Source organism: Oppia nitens, unplaced genomic scaffold (genome assembly GCF_028296485.1).
Source record: "Oppia nitens isolate AA-2021 unplaced genomic scaffold, nextdenovo-longstitch-racon4-pilon3 scaffold13_pilon_pilon_pilon, whole genome shotgun sequence".
Lineage (NCBI taxonomy): Eukaryota > Metazoa > Arthropoda > Arachnida > Sarcoptiformes > Oppiidae > Oppia > Oppia nitens.
Window position 1 is genome coordinate 2,300,075 of NW_026533192.1, and position 24,551 is coordinate 2,324,625.

General features: G+C 31.4%; 5 protein-coding genes across 8 annotated transcripts; 4 read left to right on the forward strand and 1 right to left on the reverse strand.

Moving 5' to 3' along the window:
- Positions 1-56: 56 nt before the first annotated feature.
- On the reverse strand, positions 57-1,582 carry LOC128960667 (rhomboid-related protein 4-like). The gene is made up of 5 exons (XM_054306822.1): positions 1,449-1,582; positions 1,199-1,364; positions 833-1,136; positions 513-737; positions 57-400 (listed from the first exon to the last, which is right to left on the reverse strand). Exons 2-5 carry the CDS (start codon positions 1,349-1,351, stop codon positions 57-59), a joined length of 1,026 nt encoding a protein of 341 aa, XP_054162797.1. The 5' UTR covers positions 1,352-1,364; positions 1,449-1,582.
- A 1,569-nt stretch (positions 1,583-3,151) lies between these two features.
- LOC128960819 (cohesin subunit SA-1-like) lies at positions 3,152-7,435 on the forward strand. The gene is made up of 7 exons (XM_054306958.1): positions 3,152-3,292; positions 3,355-5,804; positions 5,866-6,025; positions 6,096-6,241; positions 6,324-6,715; positions 6,780-6,955; positions 7,017-7,435. The coding sequence occupies exons 2-7, from the start codon at positions 3,357-3,359 to the stop codon at positions 7,076-7,078; spliced, it is 3,384 nt and encodes a 1,127-aa protein (XP_054162933.1). The 5' UTR covers positions 3,152-3,292; positions 3,355-3,356; the 3' UTR covers positions 7,079-7,435.
- Positions 7,436-8,581: 1,146 nt separating this feature from the next.
- On the forward strand, positions 8,582-10,191 carry LOC128958619 (anaphase-promoting complex subunit 6-like). The gene is made up of 2 exons (XM_054304511.1): positions 8,582-9,937; positions 9,999-10,191. The coding sequence occupies exons 1-2, from the start codon at positions 8,663-8,665 to the stop codon at positions 10,152-10,154; spliced, it is 1,431 nt and encodes a 476-aa protein (XP_054160486.1). The 5' UTR covers positions 8,582-8,662; the 3' UTR covers positions 10,155-10,191.
- A 900-nt stretch (positions 10,192-11,091) lies between these two features.
- On the forward strand, positions 11,092-18,636 carry LOC128960864 (E3 ubiquitin-protein ligase TRIP12-like). 4 transcript variants are annotated; one of them, XM_054307025.1, is made up of 7 exons: positions 11,092-11,393; positions 11,455-11,657; positions 11,723-13,264; positions 13,348-14,575; positions 14,836-17,407; positions 17,469-17,615; positions 17,701-18,636. In XM_054307025.1, the coding sequence occupies exons 1-7, from the start codon at positions 11,293-11,295 to the stop codon at positions 18,379-18,381; spliced, it is 6,474 nt and encodes a 2,157-aa protein (XP_054163000.1). In that variant the 5' UTR covers positions 11,092-11,292; the 3' UTR covers positions 18,382-18,636. The 4 variants fall into 4 exon arrangements, with proteins under 4 accessions (XP_054163000.1, XP_054162991.1, XP_054163008.1 ...); XM_054307016.1 differs by having other exon boundaries at positions 11,093-11,393; positions 14,833-17,407; positions 17,701-18,635; XM_054307033.1 differs by having other exon boundaries at positions 11,093-11,393; positions 15,217-17,407; positions 17,701-18,635.
- Positions 18,637-20,799: 2,163 nt separating this feature from the next.
- Positions 20,800-23,804, forward strand: LOC128960675 (NBAS subunit of NRZ tethering complex-like). Its single transcript, XM_054306834.1, has one exon. The coding sequence runs from the start codon at positions 20,925-20,927 to the stop codon at positions 23,802-23,804; it is 2,880 nt and encodes a 959-aa protein (XP_054162809.1). The 5' UTR covers positions 20,800-20,924.
- The last annotated feature ends 747 nt before the right edge of the window (positions 23,805-24,551 follow it).

A 24,551-nucleotide genomic window follows, 5' to 3' on the forward strand; every position in this document is an offset into this window, starting at 1 on the left:
AATAATTTGTAACAATTTATAAGTTTTTAATTATTTTAAAAAAGTGATAAATATATTTAATTTTGATATCTTCTTAATCTTAATTGTCTCAATTGTTCCGGATTTAAATGCTGTGGAAAATTATCTTCATTTGGATCTGGAGGTGCTGTGGGTTGTGTTGTTGTTTGTCGATAATCATTGATACTCTCTTCATAAGCTCTTCTTAATTGTTCCTCTTCAGACATACCACTCGGCGAATATGTCGCGTAATTAGATTGAAATGTCGATTGACTGTCAGTATGATTGGAGTATCCACTTCTTCCGCTTGTTGTATATCTTTGGGAAGTATTGTTAGAATAACCTCTTCTTTCATAGCTTTGATAATTGGTGTTTGAATTTCCAACTAAAGCATTAAATATATCTATAAATAAATACATTAAACCATTAATAATATCAGTTATTATTATTTTATAAATAGTAGTAATAAATAAATATCTATATTAGAAAATTAATAATTATTTTAGACCACTTACTTGTTATCAATTCAATGATGTAATAAAGTGGTCCATAAATATATGCAAAACCGACTAAAATTCCGGCCAAATGACCAACAAATGAAGCGTTTGGTGAAACCATTTGTATAAAGAAAAGTTCGGCCCAAACGGCATATTTGGCCGCAATCGGTATAAATCCAAAATAATTCAAAATATTATTGTCATTATAATGAGTGGTTAAAACTTTTAATGCAAATATAACTCCTGTAATATTGACATAATAATGAAATGATAGCATTATTTAAAAGTATCGGTAATTATATATATATTATTAAATATTAAAGTCTATACAAAACTACCTGAAAAGCCAACTGAACAATGATATAGATATGAGTGATCTTCAATCACATCAGCAATCAATCTATTAGTTAACACATATGTAAAGGCTGTCGATATAGTGAAAACAATGAGAGTTGTGGCAAATCTAACTGATCCAAGTCTGACCTCCAGAGTTCTTCCCTTCCATAAGAATGACACCATATTATAATAGAGATGCCAATCATCTCCGTGTGTTAATTGACTTAATAATAGTCTTAAGTATTGTTTTTGTTGAACTATCGATTCATAACTGAGACAAACGTCCCAAACACTGGACATCGGAAGCTATTGTCAAATGATATAACAACTAATAAATATCAACAAAATAATGACATCAAATGGTTTACCGGAATTATATGAAGATGAATGAGTACTTGTGAGACAATTGTCGCCAATGTAACCGTCGGTATGCCATAAGTAGTGGCCGTACGGAATAACTCATGAATTAGCAAAAGTATGGCAAAAGACGGCGCCCGAGGCTGACCTCTGTTTCGTATCATTTTCGGTAAAACACTAATATGTGGCCAATAAGTGAATTATTTATATTATATTTGTATATAATATCATATTATATATCCTATTGTTATAAAACTTAACTGAAAGTCACAACAATTGAGTCACACATTCACTGTCTGTTGTCTTATGTTTCCAATGATTGCATCAAATGTTTATCAAATGCTGAGGTGTTATACATGTGTTGACGTAATGCTAAACATTAAGTGTTTACAGATGTCATCAATAGTGGGAACATTTGCTTTGCATTTGAATAACAATTAATTTTTGTAAAATTGGTATTAATTTGTTAATCGACGCATGTTTTATCAATACTGTAATATAGTATACATTAATTAACTTTTATACTGTAGTATACAAATCATTAGAAATCATTTTACTATTTGTAAAAATAAAATAAGTAAAAGAATATATAATTAATCTTAGATTTTGTCAAATTATTGAATTATATAATATTTATATAAAATGTAAAATATTTAATCAATTAAATATATTTTTATTTTCTACTCATAACAGTCTCTCGCTTTTAAAAGTGTATAATAAAAGTTTTAAAACTATTTTTTCATTTGTTTACACAAAGCTATAGCTTTCAGCCAATATCTCAAATATATATTCTATCGATAATATAATTTTAATAATTAAAATGATAAAAATATATTAAATAATTTATTATATAAATGTTAGATAGCATTGCCAGAACAAAATTCAAGAAAGTAAACAATATACAGCACAAGTATATAATTTTTCTGAACAGTTTACATATCAGTAAATAAAATAAATAAATTAATATTAAATACAGTAATAATTAATATAAATCGGTTTCAAAAAGGTTTGATACGGTTTTTTGACAATAACTTTTAAAGTTATATAACTGTTAAAGATATATAAAAATTTTCGGTACTATGAAATCATGGAACGGATGTCAAAGCATTAGCACATTTTTTACATTGCAGCTCCGGGATGTGGGGACAGGGATGTGGGGACAGGGATGTGGGGACAGGGATGTGGGGACAGGGATGTGGGGACAGGGATGTGGGGACAGGGATGTGGGGACAGGGATGTGGGGACAGGGATGTGGGGACAGGGATGTGGGGACAGGGATGTGGGGACAGGGATGTGGGGACAGGGATGTGGGGACAGGGATGTGGGGACAGGGATGTGGGGACAGGGATGTTCTATATCTGAAAAACTGTAGTGATATTGAAAATTTTTAAAAAGCATGTATACTTTGTATACTTTATACAGTATATTGCATAAAATCTCGGCTATTTACTACTACCACTAAAAGTGGTATAACTTTAAATATAAAAAATATAGAAAGGGGTGATATATATCATTGGAAAGGTTTTTAAATACACTTTCCAATGATAATAAACACACCATTCCTAATAGTGAGCGCGACTATTGAAAGTCCGCCCGAAAACATGCCAACCGAAATAAATAGATACGTGTTTTGGGAATTTTCTCGAAAATGTGTTGTATTTGAATAAAAAATTAATAAAATGTCAAAATTATAATATTTGAATATAACGTAAATTAAAAATATCGGTATATTATTAATTGAATTGTATTCTATATTTTATAATAATAATTATTATATTTACAACATTTAGTTAATATTATTAGTTTATTAGATATGTTGGGAATTTACCAGAAAGAGGGAAATATATGAATCTTTTATAATTTGCTTCAACTCTAACTAATTTACTTTATTTTTATAATAAATATTTATATTATATTTAATTGTTTGTCAAATGTGTTGAAATTTGCGCCAAATGTATGAGTAATTGATTGGTTATGTTTGGCGCGCAATGAGTGCGCAAACTCAGAGTGACTGTCATTTTGTTTGAATGTCTTCTCAAATATCAATTGATTGATCCAATCATTACATTTACCACTCATAGTGTCCATCAATACATTCATCGCAAGTAAGTCCACTATTAATGTCTTAATCTTTCTTTATTCATTGCAATGCATGTCATTATGTTAGATATGCCGCGCGGAAGACGTAAAGCAAACCAATCGCTTGACGGCCAAGAGATTGGTCTTCAATATGAAAACAATCAGATGTATACCAATCAAACAGATGAAACTTCATTTGCTGACCAGTCATACACCCATCAGGACACTGAATACATGCCATCAATGGATACGAGTCAGGGAACAGAGGATTCAAATGATACATCAGTGGCCACTGATGAAGATGGACGGCGAAGAGGTAGAGGACGTGGCAGAGGCGGTGGTCGTGGCAGAGGTGGCGGTCGTGGAAGACCTTCATTAAACAGAACGGATGATTTGACACTTAATTGCAGTCTTGAAGACAGTAATACTTTATTTGAGAGCGTGAGAGGCGGCCGATCGGCACTTCAATCAGTAGTCGACGAGTGGATTGAGTCATACAGACAGGACAGGGATGCAGCCATTCTGGAGTTAATGCAGTTCTTTATTAGGAGTTCTGGTTGTAAGGGAAAGATTACACGACAGATGAGAGAAACACTAGACAACGGACAGATTATCAGACATTTGGTGGAAGAGTTTGATGAAGAAGGCGCTGATTATCCATTAGTAATGACTGGTCCGCAGTGGAAGAAGTTTCGAAGCAATTTCTGTGAATTTATACATACATTGGTCCGTCAGTGTCAATATTCTATAATTTACGATCAATTTCTTATGGAAAGTATTATATCATTATTGATTGGTTTGTCCGACTCTCAAGTTCGGGCATTCAGACACACGGCAACGTTGGCAGCCATGAAATTGATGACAGCTTTAGTTGATGTTGCGCTCACATTAAGTATTAACTTAGACAACACTCAGCGACAATATGAAGCCGAACGACAAAAGACACCATCAAATCCTAAGCGTCCGTCAGAACGATTAGATCTATTAATGAGTAAACGACAAGAACTCGAAGAAAATAATGACGACATTAAAACAATGTTAGGCTATCTCTTCAAATCAATATTTGTTCACCGATACAGAGATACAATACCCGAGATTCGGTCAATTTGTATGACCGAAATCGGAATTTGGATGAAACGATTGCCTGGAATATTCCTCGATGACTCGTATCTTAAATATGTTGGATGGACTCTTCACGATAAAGTTGGTGACGTACGACTCAAATGTCTTCACTCTCTTTTACCACTTTATGAAAGCGAAGAGATAACTCGTAAAATGGAATTATTTACCAATAAGTTTAAAGACAGAATTGTTGCCATGACTTTGGACAAGGAGTTTGAAGTTGCCGTACAAGCCGTCCGTCTCATAATTAATATACATAAACATCACAGAGATATTCTTAGCGATAAAGACTGTGAACACGTCTATGAATTAGTTTATGCAACTCATCGATCGGTAGCCCAGGCGGCCGGAGAGTTCCTCAATGAACGACTGTTTCAAGTGGACGAAGAGGCCACTGCTAATCTTCGCAGCCGTAGAGGCAAAAAGCGATCGCCACACTCACCACTGATAAGAGATCTCATACAGTTTTACATCGAAAGTGAACTTCACGAACACGGAGCCTACTTAGTGGACAGTCTTATCGAAAGTCATCCCATGATGAAAGACTGGGAATGCATAACTGATTTGCTTCTTGAAGAAGCCGGACCTGATGAAGAAGCATTAGATGATCGACAAGAAACATCATTAATAGAGTTAATGGTTTGTTGTGTGAAACAAGCGGCCACTGCTGAGACACCTATTGGAAGAGGTCCACAAAAGCGTCAGTTGACGACAAAGGAAACGAAACAAATACAAGACGATAAAAATCATATTTCTGAACATTTTGTTCAAACATTGCCCGCTTTAATCAACAAATATAAGACAGATCCGGAAAAGATGGCCAATCTATTGACAATTCCGCAGTGCTTTGAATTGAGTTACTTCACGAATCAAACGCAACAATTAGATACACTTTTGCGACTCATTTCACAAATAATTGAAATTCATTCGGACAAAGATGTCTTAGACTCGGCGGTCAAGACTTACGAATACTTGAACGATGAGAACTTTCCGTACGCTAAGAATGTTTGGCTATCGATGAGCACAGCTATTGACACACTTTGCAATAAATACAAGGAATCCATTGAAAACTTTCAGCTCAACCCTAATAGCGATGAGGAGAAGCTTATGGTAATAATGCAACTGAAGAAAATTGCAACTTTTTATTCATGTCATGACTTGACGACTTGGAATCTCTGGAATGATATGTTTGAGCGGTGGATCAAAACTGCCAACACTGATCCCGATGATGTGCCATACAATGCAGTCAAATATGCAATACAGGGCTGTTATTTTGGACTCGTTTGGGAACTCTATCTTTTCACACAATCTCGATCTCAAACGGATAACATTCAAAATGTTAAGAACATGTTGTTTGCATTTATGACAGAAATGCGTTCATTACTTAACCATAAGAGTGACGAACTCGAAGAAGAGGTAACTTTTAGTGATTTTATTAACCTTTTAAATGTAATTATTTTTATTAATTATTTTATAGGCATTTAATTCAATTTGTGATTTATTAATAATATTTTGCTCTCAACTGGAAAAAGATTCGCCAAATGTTTCACATCTTGTATATAAACCCGACGCTAATCTCATCAGAAAACTCGAGAGTTTTATTCAACAAAAAGTGTTTGTTGATGAAGAAGAAGAAGGTTTGTATAATATTATCGCTTTGTTATCTATCGCTTTGTTAATCATATTTTGGTTTATTTGTCTTAATAGATGAAAGTGAAGATCCAAATAAAACAAACAGTGGATTAGAGTCTCTGCACAAAAAGCGTCACTATTTATCAGCATTTTGTAAATTAATTGTTTATAACATAATTCCCGGAAGACATGCAGCTTGTGTTATAAAACATTACGTTAGAGTATGTTATTTAAACAAAATTCAATTAAATTTACCGTATTTTAATATTTATTAAAATATTATTTTTAACTAATTTTTGATAGTTTTATGGACAATATGGAGATATAATTAAGACAACATTAGGCAAATCCCGTGAAATAAATAAAGTGATTTGTGCTAAGACTATGGCGTCGGCACTGATCAGTGTATTTACAGAACTCAGATCCGAAGCTCATACCAATCCAAATGCATTCACAAAACAAGACGAAAACTTTCAAGCATTGAAAGAATTAGCCAAACGTTTTGCTCTTTCATTTGGTTTGGATAACATGAAGAACAGGGATGCTGTGGCAGCCATTCATCGAGAAGGCATTCATTTTACATTTAATACTATTGAAAATCCAGAGAATCCATTGGGACCGCCACCTAATCTTCCATTCCTAGAGATTATCAGTGAATTCTCTAACAAATTAATTAAAAATGATAAGAAGACTGTGTATGATATTAAACAACAATTATTTGCAAATTGTTTAGTAAAAAGTTGTATTTCTATATAACAGACTCGCATATTTGGATCGGTATGTGAAAAATGCTTTACCCGGCATTCATAACGATGAATGGCAACCATTGATGAGCTATAGAGCCAGTCTTATTCAACACAATGAGTTTGATTTACCGGTCAATAGAGCGCCCGGAAGACAATATAGGGCGAGAAAGAGGGGTCACGACGAAGATGGTATCACATGATTACTACAACCATATGTTTGCATAACTTTATTACGCATTTGTTTTTATAGGTGAAGCCGATGCTGACGATCAACACGAAGGAGAATCAGCCGATGAGGCCGAAGACGAATGACTAACTCAACAAATCATTTGTCATATTTAATCATTCAATTAATTGGTCACACAATCACCTCAACTGTCAACTCAAATACATATTATTTCTTTTAGTTATTTATTGAAATGTTATAATTTATATAAACATTATATCTATTTATAACTTGATTTTTTAAGTCCCATATTTGTATTTATATAACATTTGGTGTAATTTTTATACTCAACATTTTTTTCATGAAAATAGTCAGGCATTGTATTAAATATTAATTTTGTTGTGAAACCAAAAAATATAAAATTACAATAAAAATATTTTACAATTTTAATTAAAATTCATTCAATTAGAAGATAAATTTGAATTGAAAAGGAATGTACAGAAAAATATAGCATTAATTCAATTGCATTACAAATAATAAGACAACTTTTAAGGTTATATTATAAAACAAATAAAAATTATTAGAGAATTGCATTTATTGTTGTTTTAGTTGTTATTGAAATCATGTGTCCATTTGTTAACCAAATCGGATGCTTTGAATGATTTGAAATACGGCGGAACCGCAGACCACGAAAACAAACAGTGCTAACATCCACGGACCCACCGGATACTTGTCATCCGCAGTCTTCTATATATATATATATATATATACCATATGTATCATTATTATCACTGTTGTCACCAATAAATATCACTTACCGTTGTCTTCGGTACATTCCCTCTGTTGGCCACATTTTTTGATGCCTTTTCGTTGGCAACTCTCATGCGCTGCGATCTCACCATTGCTTAAGACTATGTTCTTAGCTTTGGTCCAACTGCTAGACTAATGGTTGACTTAAATTGAGAACAGATTGTGACTGTAGTGAGTACTGGTAGTGTAGTGTAGTGTAGTGTATGACTGCCACGTGTATGAGTGTAGAGCTTATTGTGGCCCAAAAATCATAGACTAATTGATTCAATCAATTGATTGCAATTTATTTATAAATACGTTTCACTCAACACTTGTAATACACGTCACGACTCAAAGTGTCAACAAATCATATAATAGTAATAAAACTCCAAATTATTAAACCATTTAATCAAATAAATAACGACTCATTCATTCATTTCATGACATTATTTACAGTAATACAGTATATTAGACGTGAATTATACTATTAATTTGGTCCAAACCGTCAATTAATATCTAGTTTTTTAAACCAATTTATAGTATTTTCAATTGTAATTAAAACAACTATTTATACAATTGATATATTAATCATCCATTAGTCATATATTTTCAAATATGTTATATTAATATTAATTGTTTTATCAATTTATTTATTTAAATTATAATAACCGGACCAAACAAATGTTTATAATAATAAAATAAGTCTATTGTTTATAAAATTTAATAATAACTGTATTTTACTATTAATAATAAATAATATAAAAGTATTAACAAAATGTGTTAAAGGAGTTAAACAATACATTGATTGACAAACTGTCTAAACATTTGTATATTTTTTGAAAATATTTAGTAATATATGATATTTGTATAGATTTGGCAATTAATTGAACTCCAATTGTAAGCATTGAATACAACCAACAGTTGGCCACAYATTGTATAACATGTTGTTTGACAAAGAGTTGGTTATTGTCACCGAAAAGCTTGTTTTAAACGGTTCGGTGTCTTATCTCAATGCATACAAACAAACGGAAATGTCTGAAACCGACACTTTGACCGAATCAATGACCGAATCGTCAAACGACAGTCTCATCGAAAAGACGACCGAAACTCAAAACATTACCAAAACAGACACCGAACTGATGGCAAAAACAGACACCGAACTGATGGCMAAAACAGACACCGAACTGATGGCCAAAACAGACATCGAAGCGATGGCCAAAAAAGATTTTGAATCTATGACCGAATCAAAAGTTGTTACGATAGACGAAACGATTACTAAAAATGTGTCTGAAATGCCAATAATATTTAAGACATCAAATGAATTGGTGATGATTTTAAAGAAAAGATTTAAAGAATATAAAAATATAATAAAAGAAAAGACAGATTCACGACATCGCTTACCATTTGTTAAACTCAGTCAGTCTTCAAAACTCGACAAATGCTCTCTTTATGTGAAGAGTCGGGGATTTTCAAAAACAACTGACGATAAACTCAATAGACTTTGTAAACGACTCGACAATAATTATAATGAGAGTAATGATGAACACAAAGAGCGCAAAGATATCAAACAATCCAATGATTTTCAAATTAACAAAAAGAGAAAATATGAATTGATTGATATCTTTAAAGGTGACGATGATATCGACAATGAATTGGACAGAAAAGATCGTAAAAAATATTTGAAGACTAATAATCAAACAAATGGCGAATCCGACAAATCGACATCAAATGATAAAAATGGATCTAAATTTACAAAATTGAAAGAATTTGAATCTAAATGTGAACCACAAAGAAAGCCACAGACATATCAATACATATCGAGTAAACAAATTGGACTCAAATCACAAGATAATGGACTTTCCATTTATAACAGCAATTTAAATGAACTTAACTTTAAAATACCTAAAAAGGACTCTCAAGACACCAAATCTATGTTAGATAGGGCTCAGTCATTGCGGACAAGTAAACGATATGACGAGTCTTTCAATCACTTGGTTCGTAATCTCACAGAAAACCAATGGAAAGAACCCATTGTTTTGGAACTATTAATACTATTAGCTAAAGGAATGGCCAGTTCTAAGGATTTCTATGGTCCGCATACTAACACTTTTGCGGATATCATCGATAAAATAAAGAGTTTACAGTATATTGAAGACGACTTTTGGGATTTTATTATTTATTGCACATTCAAGAAGAATACCAATAATAAGAGTCATGTAATTATTTATAATTAATTTTTTGATTGATAACTAATAAATAATTATATTTTTTATACAGCAAATCAATTTGTTTTTGTCGGGTCTCTATGAATACCTATTGGAAAGAAAGATAAGCGCACGAGTCGTTTGCAATGAGGCCGTTATCATAGCCTACCGGACACTCAATAACCAACTTTCCACTAAAGAATTACTTGATATGCAGTCCATTGATTAGTGATTATCAAGATTTATAGATTAATTTATTTTTATTTCAATTGTTTATCAATTTATATTTGCCTTAATTTTGTCATCTAATTGCAGTATTTGTTTATACTGTATATACAGTACTATATATATATATATATATTTAACAAATCATGTTATATAATACAGTATACGCATCATATATATCATAAAACTGTACTGTATTTCTATATTATTATTATACAGTAGTTCTATACTGTAATTTGATTGCAATTATTTTGTTGTATATAATTTTATTTTGTATATAAGTTTTGATAAAATGAATTATATGCTTATAACAACGATTTACTATTTTGTTTATTATTATTATTATTATTTGTGTTTAACTATATATATCATTAAATGTGATAATTTGTAAACATTAGTGAATTAACTCATTGACTATTATTAATACCAAAATAAAACAAATAATTATTTACATTAATATAATATAAACCTCATTTTTCATATCAAACTACTATATTTAATATTAAATAACTATAAACTTTAAAACTAACACAACATATGTGACAATAATAGATTGTTTAATAGATAGCATCAATTTTGATCATTTTTTATAAGTAAATAATAATATAAATGATTTGATGCATTGGTATATAAAAAAATATACATAAAATCACTAAAACATTTTTATCGCTTAATAACTAAATTATATTTCATAAAATAATTTGTAATTTGTTTAATTAGTTGTATTGTTAAGTTTAGTGAAACTTTTATTAATTTAATTTAATTTAATTAATTTATAAATAATATTTTGGGTTCAAAAATATAAGACTTGTTTATATGGTTTTAAGTAAAAGTTGATAAAGTTTTGACACAAATAAGACTACGTTATGTATGATTACATTACAGCTGTTTTGGTGTTTGACTGTATGATTGTATGACTGTATAACTACAGTGTAATCATCGATAACATTGATATTTAGTGCTATTGTGTGGTTATAGTACTACTAATACTACTATTACTTATACATTGGTATAACATTCATACAGTCATACAGTGCTACTCAATCTCAGTGCCACTCAATTGAGTGAAATGTATAACAAAACGCCATTTTAATTGAATGGATGAAAGTATCAAATGTTAGTCTCGATTATTAGTGTCTTATATGGCAGACACACAATCGGGTCATAAAGAGGGGACAATCGGGTCGTCTTCTTTGAAAAGGTCTCAACGATATCTCGGCTCGCGATCACCCATCAGAACCAGGTCTTGATTGAACTCATGAGTCATAACCTATAGTATGGTATAAAACAATGTCTTTGATTAGGTCTCGATCTTTGGCATCAAAAAGAGATACAATTAATAAAAGCAGTGGAAATCTGCCGACAACTTCTTCAACAAGTAGTTCATCACAAATACAAGACAATAAACCAAACGACGTATTAATTAAAAGCAAAACCAATCAAAACAAAAGATTTTCAGACGAAGAAAGCTCTCCCGGAAAGAGAGTCAAAAAGGAGTCGTCAATAGGTTTAACATATTATTTATAATGTATTTAAAAAATTTGTGACCATTTTTGGCCATTTTTTTCTTAGACAAAGAATTTGTTGCAATAAATCTAAGCTTAAATAAAGATAGTTGTGTTGCCTCTTCTTCTTCTGAGGAAATACCTAAACGCAAAGGAAGACCACGAAAGACATACACAAGTGATTCATCGCTAATTGATTCGTCTTCAGAGTTATCACTTCGTCACGAATCAAATCAAGTAAAAGAAACAAATATTGATAATTTGTTTCTCGCAAAACGTTTTAAAAGTAGTTCAAAGTTAGCGACAAACAGCAGAATTGGGACGAGTAATTCACGAGTATTGTCGGGGGAGCAAGAAATAGGTCCCGAGCGGACATCTACCACGGGGTCGTGTGCCAGTTCACGTCGGCGTTCCTCCCGCCTCAATACCAAAGCTCCCACTCAATCGTCGTCTTCAAGTTCTGGTGCCGGAACGTCATCTGTTAGACCTAACTCTACCTCTAATTCTGGAGGAGGAACTTCTGGCCGAYTCGCGTTTTTTAGAAGTAATATTAGGAGTAGTGGTATGGATGAAGATGTCACAAATGCTGACACTTCCAGATCAGATGCCCCRTTGAGCAGTGCAGCCGCTAGTTTAACAGCGAGTGCTCAATCATCATCGGTCGCTGCTTCATTGGCCAACGTATTGGTGACCTCAGCTGATAGTGAGTCCGATGAGAGCGAAATGGGCCGATTGCAGGCCTTACTTGAAGCTCGAGGTTTACCACCGCATCTATTTGGCGCTTTAGGTCCTCGAATGCAACATCTGTTGAATCGATCAATTGGGACGAGTTCTAGCAGTAAAGCACATCAATTGCTTCAAGGATTACAGGCTAATGGTGATGAAGGACAACAATTACAGGCAGTGATGGAAATGTGCCAATTATTGGTTATGGGCAATGAAGACACATTAGCGGGCTTTCCCGTCAAAACAGTTGTTCCGGCACTCATAACACTACTGGGAATGGAACACAACTTTGATATTATGAATCACGCGTGTCGTGCCCTGACATATATGATGGAGTCATTGCCACGTTCTTCAGCCGTTGTTGTGGATGCTGTTCCAGTATTTCTGGAAAAGTTGCAAATAATTCAGTGTATGGATGTCGCAGAACAGTCTTTAACTGCTTTAGAAATGCTTTCCCGACGTCATAGCAAAGCTATACTTCACGCAAGAGGAGTGTCGGCGTGTTTAACATATTTGGATTTTTTCTCGATTAACGCTCAACGCTCTGCTCTTTCAATAACAGCTAATTGTTGTCAGAATTTAACTGTAGATGAGTTTCCGTACGTTCAGGAATCGTTGTCCACACTTAGCTCCCATCTGACACATCCCGATAAAAAATCGGTTGAAAGCATATGTTTGGCGTTTTCCCGATTAGTCGATTGTTATCAATTAGAGTACACTATTATATGTGAAATTGCATCTAATAATCTATTAACTAATTTACAACAATTATTGATTGCTATACCACCTATCATCAGCACCGGTACATTCGTTAGTGTTATCAGAATGTTGTCTGTTATGTGCTCTTCATGTCCTGAAATAGCCGTCCAATTATTAAGATTAAGTAAGTAATACATTATTATACATTAAGTTATTAATTAAGTTATATTATTAACAAATATCTAAATTATATTTGATTTATTAAAGATATTTGTGAAACACTACGATATTTATTACTGGGTACGAGTGCTACCAAAGATGACATTGAATTAGTGAATCGTAGTCCACAAGAACTCTTTGAAATTACATCACTGATTGCAGAACTTATGCCTAGATTGCCATCGGATGGCATATTTTCAGTGGACAGTTTGATTTGTATCAAAAATGGTGTTCAAACTGATGCCATAATATGGCAGTGGAAGGACGACAGAGGTTTATGGCACGACTATAATGGCATTGATAGTCGTATTATAGAAACGGCTCATCAGTCCGGTGAAGACGAGATCAGTTTATCAACTATGGGTCGCACTTATGTCATAGACTTTAATTCAATGCAACAAATTAACGAAGAAACGGGAACTTCCCGTTCAGTTCAACGTAAAGTGAACTGCGCTACTGATGTTAATGCTTTATCCCAAAGCAATTTACGTTTAATAGATCCCAGAGCCGAATGTCTTGAGAATGAGCCGGAAACAGCCACTGGTTTTATTAAGTCACTATTCAATGTATTATATGAAGTGTATAGCAGTAGTGCGGGACCAGCAGTGCGTCAGAAGTGCCTCATATCGTTATTACGTATCATATATTATGCACCAAACGATTTACTAAAGTCTGTGCTCAAGAATCAGGAGGTCTCGAGCCATATCGCAACGATGTTGGCCTCACCTGATCTCAAAATAGTTGTCGGAGCCATTCAAATGGCTAATATTCTTATGGAAAAACTTCCCGAAGTGTTTGTCATATATTTTAGACGTGAAGGTGTTATCCATCAAATACAAAAGCTTTCTAAAGTTGAAGTAAATGTTGAAAACACTTCTACTTTGATATCTACGTCATCCGTACCTTCTTCTTCAATAACCAAAATGGAACCGTCGACTTCTACTTCTGGTTTGGCCACTCCAACAGATTATCTGTCACAACCGTATTCAATGCTTATTGAGAACACTATGAACATAAGTCCTCCAAACAACTCATCTCCTCTCGAGGCATCCCCTCCTTGTGATGTTTCCAATGAGTTGTTTGCAAATACAATTCAAAGTGCTCTAGAAAATGGACTCAACAATAATAATAATGTATCTAATTGTGCATCAGCTCAACCATTGACTTTATTGAGCACATCTGTTCCGGTGACACCAACAATACCTTCACCTGATATGACATCTGCCAGAAGTACTGATGATTCGGTTGCCATTTCAGATCAAGCAATCAATTCCAGGTTTGCAACAAATATTTATTTATTGTAACTATAATTGTCATAAATCTCATGATTTACCGATAATCTCGAGATATACTGTATATACATATTGTATAAATAATGATGAATTCCTTACCTAATCTTATATATATAATGATTAATATCTACTGCTTTACCGGATTCTGAATATTGATAGCACTTAAATAACAATTAGTTTTTATATATAACCCAATTATACCCAAACCTAATGATTGATTTATATTAAATGCTGCCATTAGTAGAGTCGATGAGACATTAAAACGGAAGAGAACGCGAAAAACAGTAAACACGAGCAGTTCTGGCGCCACCCGTAAGACCCGAAGTGAAAGTGACAACACCTCATCCCTTAATTTACGCAATTATAACCACAGCACCCATAGTTCAGTCTCTAGTGTTAACCGACACTTTGCCAATGAACCAGAAATGTCAGCAACTCTTAGCACTCCTTATATATCTTTGCCTATCTTTATCGGTGATAATTCTGCTGCCAGTAATAATAACTCCAGCAATTTGTTGAGCGCAAACACTTCAGTGCCAACACATAGCTCATCCCATAGTAGTCGGGGTCGACCAGCTTTTAGATTCAGTTCGGCCGCGGCTAAGACGAGTGCATTTTTTCAAAGTTTACATCCATCGCGTTGGGCGCGTTGGAACAGTAGTTCACCCGCTCTCGTCTCTTCTAATAGTGGACTGGTTTCTGGCCGATCACAACTCTCGTCTCACGCCTCTGACCACTCGTCCATTTCTCGGTCATCATCTCCGCGATCTCCTAACAATAGCGGAAATAGAGAAAAGATAAAACAATGGATTAGAGAACAGGCAAAGATATTTGAAGAAAAATATTTTAAAGATAATGACATAAATTATTTGGGAGACGACAACAATTCACATCCATCTCTCAATATTATAAATCGTTTAACAAAAGCCATTGAAATGTTAGACGAAAATCATATTAAAGGGTTGGAAGATATTCGGGTCGTTGTTATGGAGGGTGATATCTCTTCATTTGAATTGAATCACTCGGGACTCGTTACACGATTTCTTAGTTTTCTTGTATCTAATGATAATTCAAAAGTAAGTCGTGAAGACAGACTTCGTTCATTTCTTCACGTATTTTTCGGGACACCACTTGAAGACACGTGTAATATGGATTCAATATTGAGTGACAATATTAACAGTGCGCCGATTCAAGCATTAGTCAACAAATTAAATGCTTGTGTTTCACAATTGGAACAATTTCCGGTCAAAGTTCATGATTTGATGGGCTCTGGCTCTGGTAGTATTCGAGGTGCCAGTGCTCTCAAGTTTTTCAATACTCATCAATTGAAATGTAATTTACAACGACATCCCGATTGTACTAATCTTAGACAATGGAGAGGCGGACCCGTCAAAATAGATCCATTAGCTTTAGTACAAGCAATTGAACGATATTTAGTTATTAGAGGTTATGGCAAGATTAGGGATGAAGATGAAGACGCCAGTGATGATGATATTTCAGATGAAGAATTTGATGACAATATGGTTGCAATGATGATCAGTCAAAATCAAGGACGACATAGACTACAGTTTTATATTGGAGAACAAGCGTTGCCCTACAATATGACAGTTTATCAGGCAATCAAACAATACGCTTACGGACATAACGCCCACAATTCAGACGGACACGAAACAGATGAGTCGGAGGCACCCATGGGTCACGCAAACATATGGGTCGCAACGCATACTATTTATTATAAAGCTTATGTTGACGGTATCACCAGTCCTTCAACACTGTCATCTACTCTTGGCTCAAGTTTGGCCAACAAAAACTCAAACAACAATCATATCTCTAGTAATCAAAGCGGTAAAAAAAGTAGTAAAGGAAATAATGGTGGAAAGGGATCAAACAAAAAGAAAGACGAACTTTGGGTTGAAGGCAAAACACCTGCTATTTATTCACCATTAGATATGTATCTTAAGCTACACTTACCGTCAAACATAACTGTCCAGGACTTGTCATTAGAAGTACTGGCATTGTTGCGAGTAATTTATGGTCTATCTCGATATTGGGGTTGGCTCTACTCCATGGCCGACCCATACAACAGTGCTTTACCACTTCAAGAGTTCATTAATGTTAAGTTAACAGCAAAAGCTAATCGTCAACTTCAAGATCCAGTAGTCATTATGACTGGTAATATACCCAATTGGTTGTCCCAAATAGCATATGCCTGTCCTTTTGTGTTTCCATTTGAGACAAGATATCTGTTATTTTATGTAACATGTTTTGATAGAGACAGAGCATTACAAAGATTGTTAGACAGTGCACCCGAACTATCGGGAAATGATTCGAGTGAAAGAGTAACTCCAAGACTTGACAGACGAAAGAGAACCGTTTCAAGAGATGATATCTTAAAACAGGCCGAAAATGTTTTACATGATTTGGGTAACTCTAAAGCTTTACTCGAAATTCAATACGAGAATGAAGTGGGAACTGGATTGGGACCAACTCTTGAGTTTTATGCTCTCGTATCAAAAGAAATGCAAAGAGCAGACCTCGAGATGTGGAGAGGAGAGGCTGTTTCCGCACCCAAAGTGATTAATCCTCAACCAAACCACAAGATAACGGCCACACCTTCTACTAGTTTTAATGAAAACAATAATCAAATTGAGAGCAATGATAATAATCAGCAGTCTATTCAATATATCTACAGTCCAAATGGTCTTTTCCCGGCACCATTGGGACGACAAACCCGTGCCGGACAAGTCTCTAAAGCGCGACAACGATTCAAACTTTTGGGAAAATTTGTTGCAAAAGCTTTAATGGATTCACGAATGGTAATCATAATTGAAATTTATTTATTTATTTATTTATTGATAATTATATATTTTATTATAGATTGACATTCCATTGAGTTCTATATTTTATAAATGGCTTTTAAATCATGAGTTATCCCTAAGTATCGGTGATTTACAACAAATTGATTCAACATTTTCTCGTTCTGTCATTGAAATGGAGAAAATAGCGCAACAAAAGCTTAAAATTGTAAGTATTATATATATATATATATATATATACTGTATATTTACATAATTTAATACTCAATTTTATATAAATATCTAATCAATAGCTTAACACAACTGATGCCAATAAAGAGAGCAGTTTAGAGTCACTTAAACTTCATGGCTGTAGTATTGAAGACCTTAACCTCGATTATACACTTCCCGGTTATCCAAATATTGAGCTCAGAAAAGGAGGCAAAGATTTAGGCGTTACTATTGATAACATCGAGAATTACATCCGTTTGCTAACTCATTGGACTTTATTTGAAGGAGTGATCCGACAAATGGAGGCTTTTCGCGAGGGTTTTGATTCAGTGTTTCCTTCATCTCATTTGCAGCTTTTCTATGCCGAAGAAATGGAACAATTATTTTGTGGTAGTAATCAAAAACAATGGGACGTTAAGATGTTGATGGAGTGCTGTAAAACAGATCACGGATACAATCACGACAGTCGTGCCATTCATTTCTTGTTTGAGATATTGAGTTCATATAATGTTGAAGATCAACGAAAGTTCTTGCAATTCATTAGTGGTTCGCCACGACTTCCTGTCGGTGGCTTCCGTAGTCTATCGCCTCCGCTAACAATTGTCCGCAAAACGATCGAAGGTGTGGATAATCCCGATTGTTTGCCATCAGTGATGACTTGTGTCAATTATCTCAAACTTCCCGATTATATCACAATTGATATAATGCGCGAAAAGCTTAATATAGCCATAAATGAGGGACAGCTTTCTTTCCATCTCTCGTAACCACCGATTGTGTGTCCATTTGTTTTCAGATATGATATATTGAGTCAATAAATAAATTATTTTAATGATCTCTGACTTTGATAGCGGAGTTAATGATAACCAATGATTGCAATAATTGATTGAAACAACGCTTTCTTTAAAGACTGCAAAAAAAATTTAACGAGAAATCAATCTGTGATTAACTTCTATATATATTTTTGTTTATTATTATTTCATTTGTTTAAATATATGCTTAAAATTTAGTTTGTATTCAATATTCTGCACAAATTAATCTAATCTATTAATTAATTAATTAATGTATCGAATTTAATATTTATAATGTAAATTCAATTTAAATATTATTATTTGGATAAAATATTGTACTTATATTATAATATTAAAAAGCATTAAAATTTTATTTAATTAAAATATATAAATATTAGTATTTCTTATAATTATTTTGAAAATATTTTATGAATTAATTTATTTATAAATATAAAAAATACTAATTATTCAAAAAGTATTGCATAATGTTTTGTAATGAGTTGGCTAATGCTATCTAATGTAACGTATAATACATTAATCATATTATTAATACATTTATATCACGTTTTTATTACTAGTGTATCTAAAAATAAGTAATTTAATAATATAAATAAAAATATATGTAATATATTACACTTTTCACTAACTCCTTAAAGGAGTACGTAATATGGGTTGAGTTTGAGTGAGGATGACGTCACATGTATTATGTGAATACACAATAATAATAAATATAAAATGTACAGTGGTCCTAAATAAATTTCACCAAAATTATCTACAAATAAATATACAATATAAAAATGATAATTTAATAATTTTATTATTATTATTATTTAAATTAATTAATTAAATTATTAATACAAAATATAAATTATTAAAAATTAATCATAAATAAAATTAAAAAAATCTTAAAAAGAAAAATTATTAAACACATCATTATCATTAATTATTTCAGCATTTTCCTCGTTATTATCATCAAGTTTAGCTTTTTTATGTTTATCTAAAAAATAAAATAGTTAAAATAAGTTATCAATAAATAAAAATTACCCAAATTTCCAAAATGCAGACCATTGATAATTAAGTTTATACATATAGTTTTATTATTATTATTCAATAATTATCTTTTACATAATTGCCTAATATATAAAACACAATTATAAAATGGTATAAAATATTAATTTTATTTAATATTGAATTTATAGATTATTATAAAATTTTAATTAACTTTTTATTTTCTATAATTATTTTTTCTATTTAATTAATTTTTTTATTTTTTAATTAATTTTTTAATTAATTTTTTGATTAATTTTTCAATTAATATTTAATTAATGTTTTAAATTATTTATTATAAATTTTTATTACACTTTTACATTGTATATTTATTCGTATATAATTTTGGTGAAATTTATTTAGGACCACTGTACATTTTATATATATTATTATTGTGTATTCACACAATATATGTGACGTCATCCTCAGTGAAACTCAACCCATGGTACGTAATACGTATATGCATTCTAAAAGTCTGTCTGTCTGTCTGTCTGTCACACGAAGGACATAGATTCGAATCCACGCTCTGCTACAATTTTTTTTTTTGATTTTTTAAGTTTATTTTTTAGAAAATTGAAGAAAATGGTGTCCAAAAATTAATAAAAAAAATTGATTTTTTTTGCATTTTTTTGAATTTTTTCTTTTTTAAGTTTATTTTTCAAGAAAATGGAGAAAATAGTAGTTTATTTTGTAATACTGAATCATTTGATACCCTACATGACTATAGTTGATTTTATTTTATCATACTGAATTTAATTTTTAATTATGATTAGGAGTTGGTATGGAAATGCTTTCTAGCATTCTCAACTGGTTTATTACAAGTTTTCCATAATTTTAGTCATTTATATTTAACATAAATTGTTTTTAATACATTTTAAATATTATAAATTAATCAATATTATATTAATTTTTGTTAACTATTATAATTATTAATATACAAAATTAATTAAAATAAATTTATTATTTATAGTATCCACGCAAAAAAGTTAAAGATAGTTCAGTAAACTTTATTAAATTCATTAACTTATTATTTAAAATTTAAAATTAATTAAATTCAATAGTATTTATGTAAAATATAAATAACTTGAAYCAATTGATAGCATATATTGATAATGATATTTAACATTTGTATTGTAAGCTTACTATTAAAATTAAATTATAATACTTTTTAGCATTATATGAATAAATCCATTTAAGTTTATTATTGTTTTTGTGTTAATATCTATTATAATAATTATTTTAAAATAATACAGTTTTCGAAAAATTGAAAATTTAAAAAACATCAAAACCTATAATAATATTTAATATAATTTTTGATTTCTATTATTTATTTAAATATGTAAACATGTATTTTGAAGACTCTATTAATGATACAAACATTGCAAACGTGTGTTTGACTGCAAAACAATACATACAATGACTAACTGTTTACTGATTTGTTGACCAAATGATGACAACCAGTGGTGACAACAATGACTATCATTGACTCCAATGACCAGTTTGTGGTCAGACATCGCAAGAATGTCAGACCATTGACGGCACGGATTCATTCAAATGATGACCAAACAGTCGACAATTCAAGTGATTCACAAAACAACGATTTGGTGGCAAACGAGACACTCGTTAACCGATTCAGTCTTTATGTCACATATTATCTGTTGTTTATTGTGAATACCATAAGACTCGTCATCTTCAGGATTACTGGCATAAGAAGTGTTGAGCCAACCAAACAAATACTGAATAATTTGTTGCAAAAGTTTCCTTTAGATGACTCGTCTTCACTCTCACCTGAAGAACGCTTTGAGCAGACATTGAGTGACAATGACTTTGATTTGGCCCTCGAATTGGCCGTTGAATACGGCTTTGACAAAGATTTAGTGTATCAGCCGATGTGGAGGAATAGCCAAATATGTCAAGAGTCAGTCGATAATGTCTTAAGCAAAATAACTAAACAGATGTGGATTTTGAGAGAATCTATTGAATGTGTGGCCGAAGACATGGATTCAATGAAATATTTGCTTCAATTTGGTCTCAATCTTACTAATTATGATAACTTTAAAAGTCATTTTTATAGTCGCGTTAATTCAAATACAATTGATATTAAAACACATGAAGAAGTGGATGACTATAGCGAATGCAATGACAATAAAATAGATTGGAATCAATTGTCTTTGGAGTCAAAGCAGGTCCTCATTTGGCGCAAACGTCTCTTACAATATTTGGATCGTTTGAATGTCTATCAAATGATTCTCAGTTATCGCAATCGTCAACACATTAACAGTAGATATAATCATAAGTTTTATCAAATGTTTCGTGAAATGTCTTCATTAGAAGCAGCCATTCATTTTGGCCACAATTCAGATTATAACGCCATCTCAATACTGTTGACTTATGAGCCGAAAGATATCTTAGAGCACAGATTGGTTATACTGTCGAATATTGATGAGACACTGTCACCTAAAAGGTATTCATCACTATTACCTAAATTGGTTTCACCTAAGATTAAAGGATATGAAGTGTATGGATGGAACCAAATTCTTCTAAGAGAAGAAGATTGGATCGAATCAGAGTTTGACTCAATCCATGGCCTCAATAGTAGTCAATTTGAGGCTGACTTTTACGCGGAAAACACACATTTATTACACTATAAATGTAAACATTTATCAAAATCATTGGTAACGCAATGGTATTCAGAGAGAAGTCGGCAGATATTAGCCCTAACATGGATTGTGTCCAATGCTCTTGATTTGGTCGAAATTGGTATAAAACATTTGGTCCCAAATCTTGATAATCTTTGTCTAGATCTCGACATTTTTTCATTAGTTGTTTACGAATCACACTTCGAATATGATATTGATTTCAATGAATTTCAAGAGTATTCACATAAACAGAAAATTGATGTTTTGATGACTTCTGCCCTCAATGACGAACAAGAGTTTTTGAATTTTATTTATAATTATCTTAATATTTATATAATTAAGATATGTAAAGATGATCCAAAACAACTGAAATCAATTGGCAGACAGTTATTTAAAGACTATTTGTTATCTGTAGCTAAAATTGATTTAAACTTTTGCCTTAAAGTGTTTGAAAATTCCAGTTTAAGTAATACTGAAATCGATAGACAAAACAAAAAGCCTTTAATTGAAGATCCGTGTGATTTGATTGAGTTTGCAATCGACTGTATCTATGAATCGCAAAATTCAGAGCAATTAGAAACTTGTTTTAAAATTATGGAGTGTTTACCACAAAGAGATATGATTCCACTTATTGCTGGCAATGATATAACTAAAATCAATCAATTAAATCATTTAAATGATTTGGCCGACAAACTTGAGAACTATTTAGTTGTCGCGGAAATTATTGAACAATACGATACTCCACCCACTATTCAGGAGATCAGAGACCTCGAGATCACCAATAATAAAGAAGAAGTTAAACAACTATTTATTAGATTAACAAGAAGTTGTTGTAAGAAAGATAAAGCTTTTACTGTTAATCAATGGATTGAAGTTTTCAAGAACTTAGAAGAAGTCTGGAAAATGTGTTTTAGTGACAACATTACTGAGGATCAGTTGTTTGAGATATTTGTGCAGACATTGCTTTGTTCATCACAAAAGTCAAACTTTGCTTTAGCCGCGACTTATATGCAATTAGAAACCGAATCAAAATCTAAGAAAAAACTTATTCCAATACAGAAGACTAAGAAGTTATTGTTAAATGCGGCTCAAGAGTACATAAACTCATCCGATTCGAGTCACGATTACAATATTGTTTTGGCAAAAGAATGTCTTGAAATGCTCGATGAGAAGGAACAACAAAAAGATACACTAATTCTTGAAGAACTAAATTTAATTGAAAGTTTAAATTTGATTGAAAACAATTTTAATCTGAAATTATTACCGATTCAAATCCGACTCATACCTCAACCACGGATTGAAATAATTGAGAAGATATTGAAGTCTTCACCAAAAGCCTATACAAAGACATTACAAATATTAAAAATTGCAAAATTGTTAGATATCTGCCATGACTTCGGAAGTGATTTTATGAATGGAACCATTTTATCATTGATTGCAAACATGGCCTTAAATAGTCATGACTTTAAACATTGTTTCAATTGTTGTGAAATGATTATCAAAAATAGTTATAAAATTGGTTGGAAAGTATGTCTTGAGTTAGGACTTAATGATAAATATGATATCATTGAAAATAAACTCTATTTGTTATGTTTTGCTGTCACTTATTGTGATAACAACAATGAAAACAATGATCAAAACATATTGGATATAATTAATGCAATTAAAAATTTAAAGCAAAATCATAGCATTAAGTTTGTTAAGAATTGGTGATTCATTTTGTGATCAATTTTGTTATATTGTTTAATAAAATAATTATTTTTATTATCTTTTTATAATAAAAAATATCTGTTTAATAATATAATAAATATATAAGTTTTAAATTATTACAATTCGTCAAATGTTTTTAAAAATTTTATAACAAAATTATTAAAAAAAAAATTTTTAAAAACTAGTTTTTGGATGAGTTAATAGTTATCATCTTTAATTGCATGTATTAATAGTAATATTTTTCTAAATGTAATACAAAATTATATGTTTAAGTATTGTATAAATTTGTTTAATACTGTATTATCAATAATAATAACTGAATTTTCTCTGATTATAAATAATAAAATTAATTTATTATATAGTTGATAATACTTTACAAAATACTACTAAATTAGTGTACATTAATGTATAAATAAATACATTAATTAATAATAAATATTTAAATTCAATAAAATTAATATTATATTTAGGGAATAATATAATTTATTCATAACTTAATTATATAACTAACTAATAAATTATTAAACAAATTAGTGATGTAATCAAATATTAAAAGTACTGAATAGTATGAATACCTGTAAATAATTAAAACAAGTATTGAAAACATGAAAAATGTAATAATTATATCTGAAAATAGGTTTATATACAGTACTATATTTTACCAAATGATGACATTACCGGTAAATCATATTAATATATATAAATATTAACTATATAATTTTAAATACTTTTTATGATAATTAAATTATT

Coding starts and splice junctions, on each gene's coding strand:
- LOC128960667 (XM_054306822.1), bottom strand. CDS start 1,351: ATGATACGAAACAGAGGTCAGCCTCGGGCGCCGTCTTTTGCCATACTT. Junction 1,137..1,198: donor TTCATCTTCATATAATTCCG/GTAAACCATTTG, acceptor ATTTGACAATAG/CTTCCGATGTCCAGTGTTTG. Junction 401..512: donor CATCATTGAATTGATAACAA/GTAAGTGGTCTA, acceptor ATTTATTTATAG/ATATATTTAATGCTTTAGTT.
- LOC128960819 (XM_054306958.1), top strand. CDS start 3,357: ATGCCGCGCGGAAGACGTAAAGCAAACCAATCGCTTGACGGCCAAGAG. Junction 5,805..5,865: donor GTGACGAACTCGAAGAAGAG/GTAACTTTTAGT, acceptor ATTATTTTATAG/GCATTTAATTCAATTTGTGA. Junction 6,242..6,323: donor TTATAAAACATTACGTTAGA/GTATGTTATTTA, acceptor AATTTTTGATAG/TTTTATGGACAATATGGAGA.
- LOC128960675 (XM_054306834.1), top strand. CDS start 20,925: ATGACTATCATTGACTCCAATGACCAGTTTGTGGTCAGACATCGCAAG.